Below are 20,063 nucleotides of genomic sequence, written 5' to 3'. Positions count from 1 at the left end.
TAAAAGACATATAAATATAAGCATACTTAGAATGCACACCAAACCTGAATTCCAGAAGTCCTGCATGACTTTTCTACTTTAACAAAATTTAATTTTAAAAATTGCTAATGTAATACAAACTGATTTTGTGTAGTAGTTAATATTTTTAATTAATTACAAAGAAGTTATTTTGCCATACTCATAGATTTGTTATGTTTCTCTTTTCCTTTTTTGTTATTGTCTAAATAATACATCTTTACAATTATTTAGAAAGTATTTGGAATTATTTAATGAAAACAACTTACACAAGTCATTTGTTTTCTCAGAAGTGCCTTGTACATGCCCACTGTGCACTTCAGACAGAAGGAACTGTGTTACTACTTCTGAAGGAATTCAGCTTGCTAAAGAATTAGGAGCTACATATCTTGAACTGCATACTCTTAATGACTTCTATATACAAAAATATTTTGGAGGCGTGGTAAGTGAGAAATTGTAGTGTTATAACTACGGTATAGAGCAAGTCTTTCTAATAATTAGTTCAAATCTTGGCTTCAATTTATAACATTGTAGTGCAAATGGAAAGTATGTAAATAATGCAATTCCTTAAGTGACCTCCAGAGGTCATTTACAATCTGAATAATCTATAGTCCTCTAATATTTTTAGATTTTTATTGCTCAATCTTTTATAATTGTTCTACATGTACAGTGAGAATGTTAAAGTGACTGATTTTTTAACGTATTCCTGTAGTTGCTTCAGTTACAGTAATTGAGCAGTTTAGAACCCAGAGTAGAACATGCAGTCACTTGCAGTGAAGTTGAACTAGGCAAGAACAGCAAAGGTTGTTAAAATGCATCATCTATGATTAGCTCCTCCCCCCAGTGTCACAGTCCTGAAAACAGGGAAGTCTGCTGTGCAGTTTCTGACCTAGTCTGTTAGATGTCTTCTGAATAAAATTATTTCTGAACTTTATACTAATACCTAATTTTCCATATTTTGAGATAAGTTCAGCATCTTGTTGAACCTTACCTTTACTTTCAAGGTAGCATTTGGGTTTGAAGATATAAATGTAGTTTGTTTGGCATAATAATTTCATATCATCTTTACTACTGTTGTTCCTGGTATATAGGTACAGTGTACGTTGCACGGGATTTGACAGTAACTTGAAATAGCTGGCACAAACACTTGGACAATCTTAATTGGATCCATTTGCTTCCACTTAAGAATAAGGAATCCACTCAACATCTTGTCCAACCAGAAGATTATTTTAGTTTTTATAAAGCTTTCTCTACACTGTAATAATACCTAATGTGATAAAAGTGTTTATCACATATGTTAACTAGAACTGAACTACCCTTTATGTTCTCTTTGCTCTTGTAAAACAGATCATTTCACCTCAGGTACATTCTTATTATAGTGATCATGCCTGTCTTCTGCTTCCAGTAAAACAAACCTTGGTCAAACACATCACATTTTAATGTGTCTTTGTTAGAAGATAGTTTAGCATTATTTAGTAGTGTTGGTTATTTTCAAATTGAGGACATTAAGTACTGTTTTATTATTTCCATCACTTGCTCCTGATCATTATTTATCAAGTCTGATTCTTTTCTGTAATTCTATAGCTAGCATCTACTAAGCTTAGTAAAGTGACTTTATTTCTGGTCATCTACTAAGCTTAGTAAAGTGACTTTCTTTCTGGTCACATACCTGTCATTTTTGCCAAGATTAAATAGAAGAGAATTAATCATCATCATTTGGAATTAGTAGTCTTTTAAATTATGCTAATTTCAACTACATTTAGTACCTTCCAGTGATGAAGAAGTACTAGGACTCTGATGACCTCGATTACTGTTCGTAACGGCAGTAGCTTCAGTTTTGTATATAATACCCACTCATTATTCTTAATTTGATTTAAGCTTGTTCTTAAATAACTAGTAGTTTTTTAAAAAGCACTTCATGTTTTAGCTGGAATATTTTGTGATCCAAAGTTTGAATCAAAAGTCATCTGAAAAAATGAAGAAAAGAAAAAAGAACCAGAAGTGCCATCGAATTAAACCACCTCAGCTTGAACAACCAGGTGCTCACTAATATCTGATCTCTACTATATTGTTTGTTATATATATATATATATATATATATTTTATGCAAGTAATGTTTTGTCAAAGTTATTGTGCTCGGTATTATCTGTCGTCAGCTACTGTAGTTACTTTGCTATAATTGCATAATCTTTTAGTGATGCTTTATTTTGGGAGACTTTTGTAGCAGTATGTAGCATCACAATGGAACTCTAATATATTTGTGCAAAAATCATAGCGATTTTCTGGTCCATTTGATGAAAGAATCATAGAATCATAGAATCATAGAATCGATAAGGTTGGAAAGGACCTCTGGAGATCATCTAGTCCAACCTCCCTGCTCAGCAAGGTCACATAGAGCATGTTAGACAGGGTTGCATCCAGGCGGGCTTTGAATATCTCCAGAGAAGGAGACTCCACAACCTCTCTGGGCAACCTATTCCAGAGCTCTCTCACTCTCACAGTGAAGAAGTTCCTCCTCATATTCAGGCAGAACTTCCTGTGTTGCAATTTTGTGCCCATTGCCTCTTGTCCTTTCACATGGCACTACTGAAAAGAGTCTGGCCCCATCCTCTTGACACTCTCCCTTAAGGTATTTGTAGACATTGATAAGATCCCCCCCCTCAGTCTTCTCCAGGCTAAACAGGCCGAGCTCTTGCAGCCTTTCCTCATAGTGGAAATGCTCTAGTCCACTGGTCATCTTTGTAGCCCTTTGCTGGACTCTCTCCAGTAGTTCCATGTCTCTCTTGCACTGGTGAGCCCAGAATTGGACACAGTATTCCAGATGTGGCCTCACTAGAGCTGAGTAATCACCTTCCTTGACCTGCTGGCAGCATTGTTCCTAATGCACCCAGGATACCATTGGCCTTCTTGGCCACAACAGCACAGTGCTTGCACATAGCTTGTCCACCAGGACTCCCAGGTCCTTCTCTGCAGAGCTGCTTTCCAGCAGGTCAGCCCCCAGCCTGTACTGGTGCATGGGGTTATTCCTCCCTAAGTGCAGGACTCTACCCTTGCCCTTGAACCTCATGAGGTTTCTCTCCGCCCAACTCTCCAGCCTGTCCAAGTCTCTCTGAAATGCAGCACAGCCCTCATAGTGTGTCAGCTGCTCCTCCCAGCTTGGTATCATCAGCAGACTTGCTGAGGAGGCACTCTGTCCCTTCATCCATGTCGTTGATGAAGATGTTGAACAGGATGGGACGCAGTACTGAGCCCTGGGGAACTCCACTAGCCACAGGCCTCCAACTAGATTCTGCACCACTGATGACAACCCTCTGAGCTCTGCCTTTCAGCCAGTTCTCAATCCACCTCACAGTCCACTCATCTAACCCACACTTCCCAAGCTTGTCTAGGAGGGTGTTATGGGAGACAGTGTCAGAACCCTTGCTGAAGTCAAGGTACACAACGTCCACTGCTCTGCCCTCATCTACCCAGCCAGTCATTCCATCAGAGAAGGCTATCAGATTGGTTAAGCAGGATTTCCCCTTGGTGAATCCATGCTGGCTACTCCCGATCACCTTCTTTTCCTCCATGTGCTTGGAGATGACATCCAGAATGAGCTGTTCCATTACCTTTCCAGGGATGGAGGTGACGCTGACTGGCCTGTAATAACAATGTAACGGCTGTAATAACGTAATATTATGAAGTAATAGTTTTAATTTACTGTAAATAAAACATGGGGGAGGTGTATTTGATTTCTAAGTGTCTAATATGAATGTTCAGTGAAAGGATTACTGACAGGTATTTAGTCCTAAATATGCAGCTGTTTTTTCTCACTCTTGCTAGAAATTCGCTCAGAGCTTTTAGGCTTGGTAATCATTTCTTTTAAATATAAGTGCCTAAATAGGTTTTGTAAAATAGTGGATATTGTTTACTAAATAGTTTAGTTCTACTAACTAATTCCATTGTTAGAATATTTTACATGTTAGAATATAAACATATTCAAGCAAGATATAAGACATTTTCTTATAAAATATTTTCTTTAAAAATTGGTTTTCATTTGATCAGATGTCTGGGAAAAAATGTACTATACTTAATACTTACAATTTACAGACCAACTCATTATCTTTTATAGAAAAAATGCCAATCTTAAGAGGTGAAGCCTCGCATTATGACTCTGATTTACACAACTTGCTGTTCTGCTGCCAGTGTGTGGATGTGATATTTTACTCAGAAGACTTAAAGAAAGTAGTAGAAGCTCACAAGATCATTTTGTGCTCTGTAAGCCATGTCTTCATGTTACTTTTCAATGTGAAGAGTCCAGCTGATATTCACGATTCTGCTATCATACGGACTGCACAGAGTCTCTTTGCAGTGAACAATGAGGCTGTGTTTTCAGTTCCTAGCAGTGGCTCATCATGCAACCCTCCAGTAAGAGTCATTGTTAAAGACTCCGTCTTCTGTTCTTGTTTGTCAGATATTCTACACTTCATTTATTCAGGTATCCTGTGAGAATGGTTCCAGCTAATTACTTCTTTTACAGCAAATGTGTTTCTAAGGTGTATGTCTGTTATCCTGAGAAATACACTTCTGACAGGATAATTTTTTTTGTGCTGTATTGCTACATCTATTTATCCCTTGTGATTGTTAGGAACAATGTCTAATTGAAAGCTGTCTTTCACCTAAATTGCATTAAAATACATGCTTTTTGCATATTAACTATCATATGAAATGCAATGAACAGAAATTAAATGTGATATTTTATTTAACCCAATCCATAAACTACATCAAAAACACTTAAAAGCTTTACCAACAAAATTTGAAACAGTTTATGACCTGAGACCTCCAAAATATTTTAAATAGTTGCATGTTCTAAATATGCTGAAGAGAATGTAGGGTTATTTAAGTAAAACTATTAAGTGCTTTCTCTTCCTGATCCTGTACTACTGAAAAGAGGACATCATTAACTGGCTTGAGTGCAGGGGACTAAGATAAAATGCATATGTCTTGCTACTAATTAAATACAGGCAGTGACCTCACCTAACTAAAATTAATTCTAACTGTTCGTTAAAACAGTTAAAATATTGCCTATTAATCTTTGGGTGAAAGAGGTTTTTTTTTGATAGAAGTACCTTATATTCTTAGATATTCTTAGAGATGCATATATAAGAAAGCATACTTAACTCCTGTAGAATGATACCTACCTGACATATGAAAAGAATTTCTGCCTTAAACTCATTTAAGGGTAACTAAAATGGACATAGGCTTGTGAAGCCACAGGGGAGGCTTTGTCATCTTTCCATTACAGTTTATATCTTGAAAATTTCCTGGTTAGTACTTTCAAAACCAGTGTTGACCATAAAGAACAGATGCAGTGGTTTGTCTGGTGTAAATGGATATAAACCTAAATTATTACATAACTAGAGGATTAAACTTGACATTTTATTGGATGAAAGATAAGTGCATTATCTTCATCGACTGTTGTTTACAAACATTACAGTTGCTACCTGGTATATATTAATTTCACTTTTGTTTATGTCAACCATTACCCAAACAGATGAGAAACTTTGTGTATGGCATAGATTAAACTCTGGTCTGAGTCAGTTTGCCATCTGATGGGAATTGCCCTAAGTCATTGAATTGTTTGGTACATTTGAGGGATGACGTTTGAGGCGCATACTGAGAACAGATCAGATCAGAATAGTGTCACTGTTTTGAGCCTTATACTGCCATTACATTCTGTTTATGAGATTATAAAAACTGACCATCCATTCTGTTTATGTAAGAGCTGATAGAGCTTAAGGTGTCCTGTGCTGTATCATTTCCTGAATGCTGTTTCAGTCTTTTGTATCACAGACTGCCTTGAGAGCTATGCTAATTAATAATGCTTATCCTGAACTTTATTCTGTCTCTGAATCCTCCTTATTACAGACTTTTTGACCCTATGAATGAGGACTGAAATAAACCCCATGTGTATCTGACACTTAGTTCAGCAAAGAGTATAAGCTTAAACTATGGTGTTTTGTAATCTGTTTCCTTGTCTACTGTCATGTGAGTTGCAGTTAACAAATTTGGTAATAATACATATTTTATTTGCTATCAAGAAATTCTTGACAGTTTGGGCTAGATTCTACTCCAAGTCAACAAGATGCCTTCTCAGGCTATAAGAATAAATGTATTCTAAAGCTGGACAGCATGTTCTGTTTTGTGGAAAAAAACATTGGGAGAACAAAGAAATCACTGTAATTTTGACTCTGAAAACAAGAAATTCCATTGCAAATATGCTTTTCTTTCGTTACTGATATTCAGTTGTGCTGTAAACTTCTCTGGTTCAGAAACCTCTTGTGTTATGTAAGCAGTAATACACATACTGAAGAATTCTGATAAACAGTGAGATATTCAGTATTTTTATTAAATGTCCAACTGCAATATATAGTGACTGAGCATGGAGGAATCACAGAAAATGATTCTGAAAGCAAGGGAGCTGAGGATTGCCTTAATCTTCCATTCTGTAATAGGGCAATTTTTATCTTGAATTAAAATGCCTTTAGGAGAGCATGATCACACAGTTGATATGTCTCCTAAGGATTATGTAAAAGCTTTAGATTCTTTTTCTTTTTCTCTAAAAATCGTTCCCAAATTTTACATTGTTATATGTAGTATTTAGTATTATAGTGTTATATGTAGTATATAGTATTTATGGATACTTTACCATACTATCCTAAAATTCCCCAGAGAATATTTCAGGGCAATCAAATTGTTTTGTTGTCTTCTTTTTTTTTTTTTTCTCCTAACATCCGTGATTTGTACAATGACTTTTTTTCCTCTCAGTCTATTCAGCCTCGCAAGAAGCTTTTATTGTCTGTAGTATTACCTTTGTGCATTTGGTACATAATTGAGACATGAAATGCAGGTTTAACTTTCTTGTAGAGTCAAAATGAGAGAAAGCTGCTTTGTAAAGGAGGATCCAGTGGCAGTTTAAGTTAGCATGATGATCTGTGAACAATAGCTGAGATGCTAGCACACTTAGATGTTTGCCAGCAGTAATGAGGCAGTAACTTCCAGTGCAGCACTTTTTGGCTACCTTGAACAGATTCAGCAGCACTTATTTAATGGAGACAGAACTAATAGATTCTGGTAGAAACATCCTCCTTTCCAGGTTTTATCCCAGTGTTTTATTAAACAGCTGATCACAGATATTCTACTAAAATGGAATTATTTATAATACCGGATATTGTAAATTATAATAATGTTATTTAATACCAAATATTATGCTCTCAAACAGTAGTTTTCCTTTAAATGCTCTTGGTCTTTTTCTTAATGGCTTTGACTAATTTTAGGTGTTCGTATTTCTAATGTAGTCCAGGACAGCTAGATGCGTTTCTTCTCTCTTCTTCCCCAGTGAAATTAACATGTCTGAATACTCTAGAGAGCGCTGAAGGTCTAAGTTCAGACATACTGTCTATACTTGGTAGAATCTTTGTAAAAGTCATCACCAATTTACTGTGAAAGTTTGATCATGGCAGAATTGCATTTTTAACTTTCTGAGCATAAAGATCCAGCTGACAGAAGTGCTAAAATATAATTTCTGTAAGAACTGTTTGGAGCTGATGTCATCTTTCTTCTGCCTGCTGAGTCCTGTGCCTATTCTATTTATAAATCAACTTTATTTGCTTTTGTGACAGGTGCTTTCCAATGGGAACAGTTAGAGGAAGATATAAAAAAGAAGCTAAAAGATCCTGAAAAAACTGAACATGTTCTTGAGAAAGTTAAATGTATCCTGAAAACTCCGGGGAAGGTACATCTAACTCTTCTGTGGTAACTTTTAGTATTAGTTAGTTAAGTTCTTAGAAAATTATTTTGTAGACATTGTTTCCTTTACAGTGTTTATTTTAACTTTATTTTGATTTACATAATCTTTTATTAACAGTGGGAAGCTCATATGCATTTACAAAATAGAAAGAAATAGATGGTGATCTAATGTGCAGAATTAATATAATATAATCAGTAAAAAGCACATAAGTAGATCTCATAAAAGGATTACTTACATTTCCTGCTTTGCACATTGTCTGACAATATGATTATGTTTTACTAATTCTCATGTGATAGAGACTGCCCAGGAAAGCTTTACTGTCCTGGATATATACCCCAAAGCTTTGCTTTTGCAGTAGCTTGGAAAAGATGGTTTCTCTTATAAATGTTGTGATAACATATTCAATTCAGAAAATGACTTCACAGTAAAATGTAATTTATGTCACATTGTGCTAATAGTTACATAGTAGAATTAATTTAAACAGCTATTTACACGTAGAACTACAATCCCTGATACTGTAGGAATTGTACAAAATCTTTCTGTCAATTTAAATGGGAAATAGTCTGTGACTGTCTTGAGAAATCATAAAGATCAAAAGTTACTTAGCTGTTTTAAGCTTCTGATCTTTTAGTTGTAGGCTTACTAGTCCTCAGTGTCAAAAACTAAAAGTTCAAAAGATTGGATTTAAGAAGTCCTGAAAACTTAAGTCTGAGGGTTTTTTCCTTTTGTGTTTTCTTCATGTCTTCAGCATACATTTATTTCACATTTAAAAGTTTTTATTCAAAGGCATGAGAACTAGAAATGAAATGAAATGAAATGAAATGAAATGATAGAAATGATTTGCTTGGTAACATTAAATATTCATTACATTAAAAAGATTTTTACTGTTTAAGATTTAATTCAACTTCATCTGGGTTTCACTTACTATAATCTAGCAACATGATTTTGATATTGTTCTTTTTATGTACAGAATGATAGTTTTAAATTCCTTTTTTTAATTAAGAAAAAAATAGAAAAAAGTAACTCAAAATAATAGGTTTTGAGGCTCTCTATTTTAGTATGCCCACATTATTAGAAGTCAATAGTTAGACCTGTGAATTCCACCTGCATTTGTGGCAAACAATCTCAAGGCTTGTCTAGTAAGAAACATGACTTCTTGACTGCCTCGAATTAATAAATAGCATTACTGTGGAGGAACTGTGTGGCCAGAGTATGGGCAGCTCTGGCATACTGCAGAAAGGTGTGTGCCTAGATCTGCACAACTCAAACATGGATGTAAGTGCTCTTCCTACAGTGCCTCCAAGCTTGAGTTTTTACAGGTTTGTGCCCAAACAGTGTCCATGTGAATAATGTTTGAATTTTTCAGAATTATGTGCATGAGAGATACGGTTGAGTAGCATTAGCAAAAGAATGTGCAAAGTGAAAGGGTATTGTTTAGTTTCTCCATATAAATGATATCTAAAAGTCATTTATCCTGTGAGCAACTATACATGACGGTATTTTATTAATAATTTATTTTGCAGCTCAACAATTTAAAGGACTGCAGATCTCATCAAATAAAACGGTTGTGTAATACTTCTCTCAGGCTTTTCTTTAATACACCTATGCTAGCTGATGTCATCTTCAAAATACAAGGTACAGGACATGTTTTTGTTGCTATGGATGCATCTGTGTATCCAACATTTATCCTCTCTGTAAGAAAGTGGAAAATGGATCTGATTGTATTTTCTGTTGCATCTTCATTAAAGTCAGAATTAAGAAAATGTCTGCATGTATTAATAATTGTGAAAAACAGTTATTTGCTTAGAGGTAATGCTGTTCTGTACTGATACTTTAGAGCAGTGTCCACTTGCAATAAAGTTTATTAGGCCTGAGCTTAATACAAATGCCTCTACAAGTGACATCTGCCTTTAGGGGAAGACTTTGTGTCCCTGTAATCCGTGCGTACTTCTGATTAGTAAAGTGATGCATCTAGTGCAGGAAATGCTGTTGCAACATTATAGCAACAGTGTAGCAAAGCTAAATGAGAGATGTCATAATAGGGGATGGATGATGATTTTAATTTGTTTTTCCACTCACATTCTCATGTCTACGTGTGCACAAGTACCCAGACGTGTGCTAGTGGTCTGTCCTCTTTCAGGCTCCAAGATGCATGTATTCAGGCAGTCTGGTCTAATTTCTTTGCAGTGACAGGACAAGGAATGCTGGCAATTTTCTCCTGATCACATTTCTTGCATAGTTTGGTTGGTGCTGGCTTTAGATGTGCCTTTCTGTACCCTTTAAGAAGCTGACAGTGATCCATTTCCCACCTCTGTGTCTTTAGGATTTATTCATTGTCCTTTTTCTCTTAACCTTTCTAATCCTTAGAAATGCACTTAGAATGGGCAGGGATTTTGATGAGCTGCTAGTTTGAGGCCATCAAAATATGCTGATTTTATTGCTCTTGCTTCTACCGTTTCCATGGCTAGGCATTTGCATATTAATCTTAACATTCTTATTGCAGTTCTCTACAGTACAGCACTCCACAATGCCTTATGACAGATGACTCCTTATGAAAGCAGCCTTCATCCTTGTAAATGCCTGCATTATAGCTGCCTACCGCTTAATACTATAAGTGTGAAAACAAACATTTAAAATGTTTTTAAAAGATCTGTTGAGAGACAGTAATAAGTGTCTATTCTTCTTCATAGCTAGGAGCAAAATGTATGTTAAAGTGATTTGAGGGGGCAGAGGCTAACCTAACTTAGTTATTTACTTTTTCCTTGAAATCCTTTTGCATTTTATTGAGTAAATTCCAAATTGGAGAGAGATAGCCAGGATTCACTGTCTTCATGCCACTGAAATAATCTAGCCTTCTACACAGTTTAGTATCATACTAGTGTCTTTAGGATAAATCTACCTTGTTAATTTAGAGAGGTTGTTGGTGGAGTTTCATAAATCTGCTTACAAAGACTGCTAAGTACTCTTTGGCAAAAGTACAGGAAGGAACCACACAAATGAAACTATTTGTTGTTCCATTTTTGTCTATAAAGAATGTACCAATACCAGAGTGTCATGGATGATTATTCCAGAAATTAAGTGCACTCACCCTTAAAAATAAAAAGAGAGACAGAAGAACAGCATTGCACCCTTTGAATGTGTGAATGTGAACTAAGAATGAGATGTTTTTTAAATGCTAATGTTTTTCTTGATTTGCCCACACCCAGCCTCCATGCAGAAATAGTCTTTTAGGATTAGACAATTGTTTAATTATTTTCAGCTTTAAACCTCAGAGCCAAATATGAAGCATTAATCCCTCAAAAATAAGCACATGGGGACAAGCAGATTCTTTTTAGATGTTCTGTTTAATATGCAGGAAAAACAAAAAGACCTTTGAAAAAGAGAACAAAGTACTAAGACTGAGTTTGATGACATAAACAATTCAGCTCAGTGTCCCATTCTTGAAAGAGGCTTTGTGGGAAGTTGATGAAATTGTAGCACCACTATATATTTTATAGAAAAAAATTACTGGTTTATGAGTTGACATTTATTTTTAAAAAATGCATATCTGCTCACAATTTTGACTGATTGGTGATTCTCCTAAGTGTTTTTTCCTACTTCATCAATCACAATAATAATTATAATAATTGAAATAATATAATAATTATTTATTAATTCAATTAATAAAATTGAATAATTGAACTGAGACAAATTGAAGACTTTAGTCTTGATCCAGCAAATATATTTTAAAGTCTGGGTCTAATTCCTTGAATACTGGGAGTTTCTTTGATCTTCTAACCTACAAAAGTATTTGTGTATCATTAAAAATAGGAGCCCATTAAATTTGTGTAAGACTCATAATGGGTTTGAGCCTTCTAATGAGTAGGTGAATATACAATTGCGTGCAGATAAAAAAACGCATGCCTATTTTGTATAAATTCTGTGTTACACAGTGTTCGTATAACATATATATAAATATACAGAAAACTGTTTACATGTGTTTTCTTTATATAGAAATATATAAATTTTGTATGCAGTGTAGACAAATTGAAAGTGGAAGCAAAGACAAATAGAAATGGAACAAAAACAAAAAAGTTGACAGATGCCTTCAAGCAATTAGCTGAATTCAGCAATTAGCTGAATGTGATTGAGGAGGAAATTAAGACTGGAATTTATATCCGAGTATATATAGTATCTTATATGTCAGTTGATCTGTTTATTATAGTTTTTATACTTTTTTACTATTTGACTGTAAGTTCTTATTCTGTCGTTGGCTGCTGTTCTGTCTGCTGTTGATTTGGTACTTTCTTGTATAAAGGATTGGATTATTGAATTTAGCTGGACTCTGCAGAAGACCATGTGAGCTCAGAGAGGATTGGCAGTGTTAGACTGATAGATAACATCTTAGATTGTTATATTTTCATGAAAGGACTGTAGGACACCTACTACACTGGACTGTTAATCTTATTAAATCTTTGACGTTTTGCAGTAAAATAAATGATTTACTTATAAATATTACAAAATGGAATGATTTATGGAATAGCCTATTATTTGTAAGAGAACATCAAGAAATTCCTTTTGAATAAAATACTTAGATAAATTTTATTGACTTAATGATTTAATGGAATTTCCTCTGTGAAAATTTGCCTTTCTCTATTTTCTGTGGTTACATGGATGTTTTATTTCTAGAACACTACTCGCATTCATTACCGATGGCATTACTAATGAACGTGAATAATTCATATGCATAAGCATTTACAAAGTTGTGTATTTATACACAAGGACCGGATGTTGAATTAGTATAAACTGCTGTAATTCCAATACTATCAGATATTATGCTAGTTGACATTTACCCTATTTAGAATACCTGCTGTTGGGAGCAGGGTATGTTAATAAATTGTATTTCTTTTTAAGATCTAATCTGTTAATGTGCTACTTTTGTTTGCTGGTGGCTACAATGTGTATGTAAACACTGACTGGTATAAAGTGAATGTGTTATTAATAATCTATTTGATATTTTTATTTCAAACACTCTATAAGATAATTTTAAATCATGCTCAGTGATGTGTAAGACTTAAATGAACCTTAATATTAAAATCTTACCATCTATGTAATTTTATCTTGAACTTTTGTTCCAAATCTTGCAGGTGCAACTGTACCAGCCCACAGAGCAGTTCTGGTAGCTCGCTGTGAGGTAATGGCAGCTATGTTTAATGGTAACTATCTAGAAGCAAATAATATTCTGGTTCCAGTGTATGGGGTTTCCAAAGACACTTTCCTCTCCTTTCTAGAATATCTCTATACCGACTCCTGTTGTCCAGGTAAGCAAATTTAAAAATACACATATATCTGTTACACATTTTGCCCACATTGGGACATGGAGAATGAAGGGATAGAGACCAAAGTAGCAGTATCTTTCAGTTTCCTTTCTTTTCTTGTCCCCTGATAAGTATTCATCCTTTGTGTAAAATGTTAAAATACAGAACTTCTCCCAGTGCACTAGATACTATAAACTCACTAGAAAGCCTGCTTTACATTAGTGGACATATTTTTGATTAAAGATCTAGCATAATCTGAAAATATTGGTTGAAAGCATTTGCTTCATTGAAACATGGCAACATTTTCTTGTATGACCTGCCTCAGGAAAGAGATTTTTTTTTCATATTTTACAAATAAAAGATTTTTATTATTCAAGTAAAATCAACAAGCAGTCAGTACAAATATCACTAATAAAATACTGTAATTATCTTTTGCTTACATAGCAAGCCTCTAAAAAATCTATAACTTTGTTTCTGGTTCATTCTATCTTCTAGAATTCTCTTTTCACAGCAGAAAGAATATTACTTTCTAATCTTAGTTCTATGTTTTATTTCAGAATTGTCATTTTGTTTGGCATATATTTTGTTAAGTTTAATATAAATAAGTTTAAATCGCAAAAATACTTTATATAAACTGATATTTATGTATAAAATCAGAAAAAATATATAAACTAAAGTATTTGACAAGAATAATAGAGCTAAAATAATTTTAGTTTCTTAACCGTTGTTTTTTTTAGTAGGAAGAGCATCTAAGTACTAAATCTGAAATCTTATTTCGATTCAGATAGTTTTCCTTTTATGGAATGAATGGTGGTGTGATAAATATTTTTGTTTTTGTATTCTTTTTTAAATAGTTCTACCTTGCTCTTAGGTTTTTCATGTTTCCTTTTTTAAAGCTTTCTAACGTTTCCTTTTCATTAGTTTAAATATGCAAACACTGTATCATGTTTTTTAAAAATATTGTTAAGTATATTAAATATAAATATATTAAAAAGTAGTTCCTCTTAGATCTTATTATTCTATTTTCTTTTATGTATTTTATAGAGGTTTCTTTTTTGAAGGAAAAATTAGAAGGCTAAATCTTTTTATTACTTATCACTCCTTTTAAATAGACCAGCAGCATTTGACTTAGCATCCTTAAGATATATATGACTTGTCGGGGCCCTGGCTATTTTACTGCAAGATAAGCAAAAGTATATGCACCTGGGAAGGGAGTCGACACAGCACTCAATTAGAGACTGAGCAGATACACCTGGACAATGCTAGTCAACCAATAGCGACGCTTTGTAAAGTGCGTGAACACGTGAGCCTTCTGAAAGGATATATAAGCCAGATAGGTAGAATAATAAGGTGGGATTGAACTTGCATCACATTGATGTGTGTGTTCTTTCCCATCTTGCTGAGAATGGGCTGCGGCAATGACTAGTTAGTATATAGGCTACAATGTATTACACTTGCCTTCTAAAAAGTCACTAACTAGCCTTTTCCCGTAAGTTATATCGTTTATCTGTTAAAGTGATGCAGCAAACACGAACAATATAAAAGGAGAGGATCAACAGCAGTTTGATTTTGTGTACATTGTTAGAAGTTTCTATGGAAAGTGATTTTCATCATCTTGTCAAAAAAATAAAATAAATGTAACTTATATTTTGCTGTTTTTCAGCTAGTATTCTCCAAGCTATGTCTCTCTTGATTTGTGCTGAGATGTACCAAGTAACAAGACTCCAACATATTTGTGAGCTTTATATTATCACCCAGCTTCAGAGTATGCCTAGCAGAGAATTGGCATCTACAAGACTCAGTATTGTTAGCTTGCTTAGAAAAGCTAAGGTACTTACTTTTTACGTAAGACTATTACGTGAGACTATATATGTTGATTCTAAATCAAAGAGGGTTTTTTGTTTTTAAAACATAATTGTTAAGATTTTTAAGATCTTATTTCAAATTTCAAGGACAAACATTGGTATATTATCTTTTGATTAAAGATTTTGGGTGTCATAAGGATGGCTAAAATATGACCTGATGAGACTTTTGCAGCCTTTCATTTCTTTAAGAAATCAAAGCTTTATTGTAAGATACACAGTCATAGCATATTCTGTCTGATTTTGTTCATCAAAAAGACATTGGAGTAATTCACCTTAATCATAACTTCTCTCAGAGATGTAGGCAACTGAAGGTGCACTACTTCCTTTTTTGGTCAAGAAGAAAACTATGTTATGTCCAAGTAACAGAGAAGATCTGGATTGGATAGAAAATAGGGTGAAATATATTTTAAAAAATGTTACAAAAAGATTAGAGGCTGCAAAATGATAGAAAGAAAATAAAGACAGATTTGCGAGAAGAGAAGAGAAGAGAATAAAAACTGGAGTAATATTTCTGAGAGAATACTGTTAAGAGAGTATCTTAAAGAAAGAGAATGAAAGAGCAAAACCAACATGCCATGCTCATAAAAAGGGAATAAAACAACTCAAAATTATTGTATGTTGGGAAATGCCTTACTTAATAAATCAAGTGTTAATTTATATTAACAGATTTTTTTTATCCTTAAATCTAAACCCAATTTGGAAATTTTTGATTGGTAAAGCAAGCAAAATAGCTGGTATCTCCTTGTTTCTGAGACTTCACAGGAGATAGAATACAAATTTAAATACTTACTGGGTTTTTCTCTTTGTAAATGCATTATAATGATTAGAATGTCATTTGTAATACAGTGCAGATTTTAAAAAATGTTCTCATTTTGTGCTTTTATTTCAGTAAATGTGTAGACATTCCCATGATCTTTCCTTCACTGGCAACACCATATAATTACTTACCAAATTTTTAAGCATGAATATCACTGTGTTTTGTTTACTACTGTTTCAAAATCCACCTTGAGATAAATAACTTGAGCATAATATGGATGCATACTAAAGCTTTCAGATAATTGCTGCCTAGCTCTATAGGGTAACACACGGTTTCAATTGCCACATTTCATTGCCTCTGATTCCCCAGGTGAGAGAAAGCTTTACACAGCATTAAACTGTAAGGCTGTGAGAGGACTGAGTAGTGCAGAACCTAATTCATACCTAATACTAATCAGGATCCAAAATCCAAAACTGAGTATCTGACCTGTGTGGCGCTCCACCCAGGTGGTGTTTGTATAATAGTCCTAAAAGACTCTTGCCAGTATTAAGCAGCAAGAATCTCTAGCACAGGGGTTAGGTCACACAGCTAGGGGAGGGGAGTTTTAGAATTCATTCATGGGGCTGCATCTGTTTACGTATTTCCTTCAATGACTTTTTCTTCTTTTTCTCTTACTGTCAAAACTTTATTTAATAAACTGCTGTGTTGACAGTTACAATCCAAAATAATGTATTTTGACATGTGAGCTATGCTAGTTTTTTTTCTCGCCTACTTTTAGACCTGATAGTATTCAAATGTTGTTTGTATTTCCTTTCTTCTTGCAGTTTCACAATTCTGATTGCCTGTCAACTTGGCTTCTTCATTTTATTGCCACTAACTACCTCATCTTCAGTCAAAAGCCAGAATTCCAAGATCTTTCAGGTAGTTTTTCAAATATTTTTTTAAAAAGAAATCTTTTTCAGTTCTGTTTAGATTAGAAATGAGATACCAAGTAATGCTACTTCTACGTGAGGAAATGAATAAGACTTTTTTAGGATATACAGTCTAATCCAATCCAAAGTCATTCTGGGCCAGATAGTAGTCTACCAGCCTACTGTGGGAGTAGCATATGACACACAGAAGAGTAATATAGCTAGAGATGCATCCACTTGTCTTTTGGTTCGTATGCTGATGACCATGTTCCCACTCATTATTGAATTGGCTAGGGCAGTTTGCTTATCATATTTCAACTCTTCCATCCCTTTAAGTATAGCTGTGTTTTATTTATACATTCGACTCAAGATAATGAGTTACTTCTAATAGTTTCTGTTTAAGGTATTTTTTTAGGAAGAAGATAGGTTTCTTGTGGTATTCTCCATTAGATCAAGTAAATAAATCCAAGTTGTTCCAGAGAATTGATATTTATTTTCTAAAAGAGAGTATATTTGTTTCCTGACATGTAATTCTAGAATGTTTTGCCATCTGTCTGAGAGGGAATGTCTGTTTGGCACTCTGATGAAGGTGATCTCAATGAATGTGTCACTTCTGCCTGGTGGTAGTATTCAGACTATTGATACTGAGCCAGTGTCTTCAAAATGGAATTTTCTTATCAGTGGGCTGATTCAGTCCGAAATATGTTAAAGGTCCTCTTTCCTCATTTGCAAGGCTTGCATATGCATGGGACGACAGATAACTTTGCGATTGTTTGTTATGAACAAAAAAAGGAGAACTGGGTCCTCTTTGCTTTGTTCTGGACATGGGACAATTCAATATTATCTACCTTTCAGTGGTTCATCTGCCCAGCTTCTGAAATGCCCATTTTATAAATGAGAGCTGGATTGCAAATCTGGATTACAAATGAGAGATCAGAAAATCTGTGCTGATGGATGTCAGCTACAGGTGGGTTCAGTTCATGTAGGACTTGGTTTGCTTCACTTCCGTGGTGGCTCAGATGGTGGATTGTGTTTGAAAATGCTCTTTGGTAACTTTCTTCCTTCAGAACTTTGGTCTCAACCCTCTCAAGGTTCTCTCTTAAAGCAGAAGGGTTTGGGTCTTTCAGTCTGGTGAAGGTTTGTGTGGCAACTGTCTCTGTCTTCCAGCTGGGGGGATATGGGACCAGATACTCAAAGGCTTATAGATTCCTGCAGGTCTTGATGTAGGCACAGCCACTTATTTTGCAGTTTCCCAGCATGGTACCAATTTTGTGCTGGCTTTTTTCATGGGATTCTCTCTCTCCAAAACTTTAGTTCTTGCCCTGTCTCTTCTTATCTGGAAAGGTGGCATCACTTCTGTCAGGCCAGTACATGAGATTTGGGCTTTCATAGGTAACCTCTATTCAAAAGATATTCTGTGTTCGTCAAGGACAGTGTGTATCTTCATGCTCATCTTAAATTTATATCTTGGTGGTGCCAAATCTCTGTCAGGCAAGAGATTAATCTTTCGATGGTTTTCCTAAAGCCTTATATTTTTAGGGCCGGAACTGCTTCATAGTATCAGCAGCAAGAAGGAGCTCTTGTTTTCTTATTGCAGTTTCATACCCTTTAAGAAGTTTGTTTCTTAAGCTGTTTGTTTCTACTGTGAAAAGTTCTAAGAGCTCTTTTGTTTCCATACAGGCAGTTATCCAGATGGGTATCAGGTTGCATATGAACCTGTTACGAAACTATGAAAGTGATGTTTCAGATAATGATCAGAATGTGTTCTAACACAGCCCAAGAGACCTAAGGGATGAGTTGTACAGTATTTCCATACTGAATATTTGCTGTGTGATCACTGGGAGTTTCCTCCAAGCTTTCAACATTTCTGAAGCATTCAGGGCTGATGCAGAGTGGTACTACAGTTGTTGTTTGTTTGATAAAGTTTTTTAAATCTCCATCAGGTGACTGTTACCAGAGTAACTATTTGGAATCAGCCTCTGGAAGAAAGCATGTGTGGATTCTCTCAAAGAAAAAGAGTATCTTCCCAGTAATTGGTGTTCTTTGAGACATGCTATCCGCATTCACATTAGTCTGCCCTTTGCTTTTCTTTGTTCTCTGAGTCTCTTCCAGATGATTTTTCACTGAGAGGTAGACATGCTCTACATCATAGACCTGGCAGTGGGCAAGATGGAGGGAAGAAATAAAAATGCATATGTAAATACGTGTACATCATGGAAAAACATTCTTTTCTGGTTTGTCAGGACACAAATATTCTCACAGTTAGAATTCAGATGCAGAATATACTTCTCAAAGAAGAGCAACTATTGGTAGGTGACTTTGCTTTTTTCATTAAGAAGGATTTTTACTCTTCATTTCCATTATCATGTCAAATGTCAAAAAGAACAATGATACATGAGGTAGGTGGTGATTTCTGGAGTTACTTACTTAAAGTTAAAATCTTCAAGTGCAACTCTGCAATTTTCATAAGACAAATGAAATAGCCTGCCTATTGCTGATTATTAATGAGTGGCCTGTCTCCGTCAATTCTCAAGCTACAGGTCTCTCTACTGTCCTTTAATCTCTGTTCCAGTTGGTCTGAATCTCCCACCCCCCCCAAAAAAAAAACTAGGCAATTGCTGCTGCAGACTGATTCAGAAAAAGCTGGGATATGGGGATGAAAAAGCATATTTTTATAAAGTCAAATAGAATTCACCTAAACAGTATGACTTAATTCTGCTATATTTTTATTTTGTTATTTGTATTTTATTTTATCAGAAACAAAAACTTGGAATCAAAAGACAAAAATCTTACTAAATTCTTAATTAGCTTCTTCACATTGCTTTTTGTAATGATCTTGAGACAAGCCTTTGGCACACAGATTGAACTGCATTCCTTGGTTGTGTTGCAGCATAGAAGAGCTCTCACTGTTGATTTCCTGATTATCTTTTGTGGATAGAGAATATGCGCCTCTAGAATGATCTCTTTGCTCTCTTTAATGTGTATTGTATTCATTTTAAAAAGTACCTTATAGTAAGGCTTAATAGCAAAAGAATATAATGTAGAAAGTTTTCACATTGTATGCAAGACCTAAGTAAGATGGACTGCACTTGTCTGTATCCGTTTATATCCTTAATATTTTTAATATTTTTAAACCTATTTTAAAATATTTTCTGAGCTTGTACACTTGTGTCTGTATGTTTGTGTACTATGTTTAATTCATTTATTGCTTTCTTTAGTGGACGAGCGCAATTTTGTAGAGATGCACAGATGGCCCTCTGATATGTACCTGAAGCAGCTTGCTGTTTACAGGAATTATATCCATTCTCAGAAATGCTATTGCACAGTAATGTAAGAAGACTGAACATACTCAAAGTATATCTCAACTGGGAAATTTCAGATTGAGAATTATCTAAAATACAAAAATCACATCAAGAGCAAAAATAAATA

The 20,063-nt window shown here is 34.7% G+C and overlaps 1 protein-coding gene across 1 annotated transcript in view; it reads left to right on the top strand.

Annotated features, from left to right (window-relative positions):
- RHOBTB3 (Rho related BTB domain containing 3) overlaps positions 1-20,063 on the top strand; it is a 28,825-nt gene extending 8,762 nt beyond the window's left edge. The window contains exons 4-12 of the mRNA XM_062599698.1: positions 306-457; positions 1,943-2,054; positions 4,127-4,492; positions 7,677-7,789; positions 9,328-9,439; positions 12,931-13,104; positions 14,765-14,931; positions 16,548-16,644; positions 19,853-20,063. Of these exons, the coding sequence (XP_062455682.1) occupies positions 306-457; positions 1,943-2,054; positions 4,127-4,492; positions 7,677-7,789; positions 9,328-9,439; positions 12,931-13,104; positions 14,765-14,931; positions 16,548-16,644; positions 19,853-19,968 (1,409 nt within the window). The 3' untranslated portion in view covers positions 19,969-20,063. The remainder of the gene's footprint in view (positions 1-305; positions 458-1,942; positions 2,055-4,126; positions 4,493-7,676; positions 7,790-9,327; positions 9,440-12,930; positions 13,105-14,764; positions 14,932-16,547; positions 16,645-19,852) is intronic.

This window comes from Rhea pennata, chromosome Z (genome assembly GCF_028389875.1).
Source record: "Rhea pennata isolate bPtePen1 chromosome Z, bPtePen1.pri, whole genome shotgun sequence".
Taxonomy (NCBI): domain Eukaryota; kingdom Metazoa; phylum Chordata; class Aves; order Rheiformes; family Rheidae; genus Rhea; species Rhea pennata.
The sequence above is the reverse complement of the archived record's forward strand: the minus strand, read 5'-3'. Positions and strand labels throughout refer to the sequence as shown.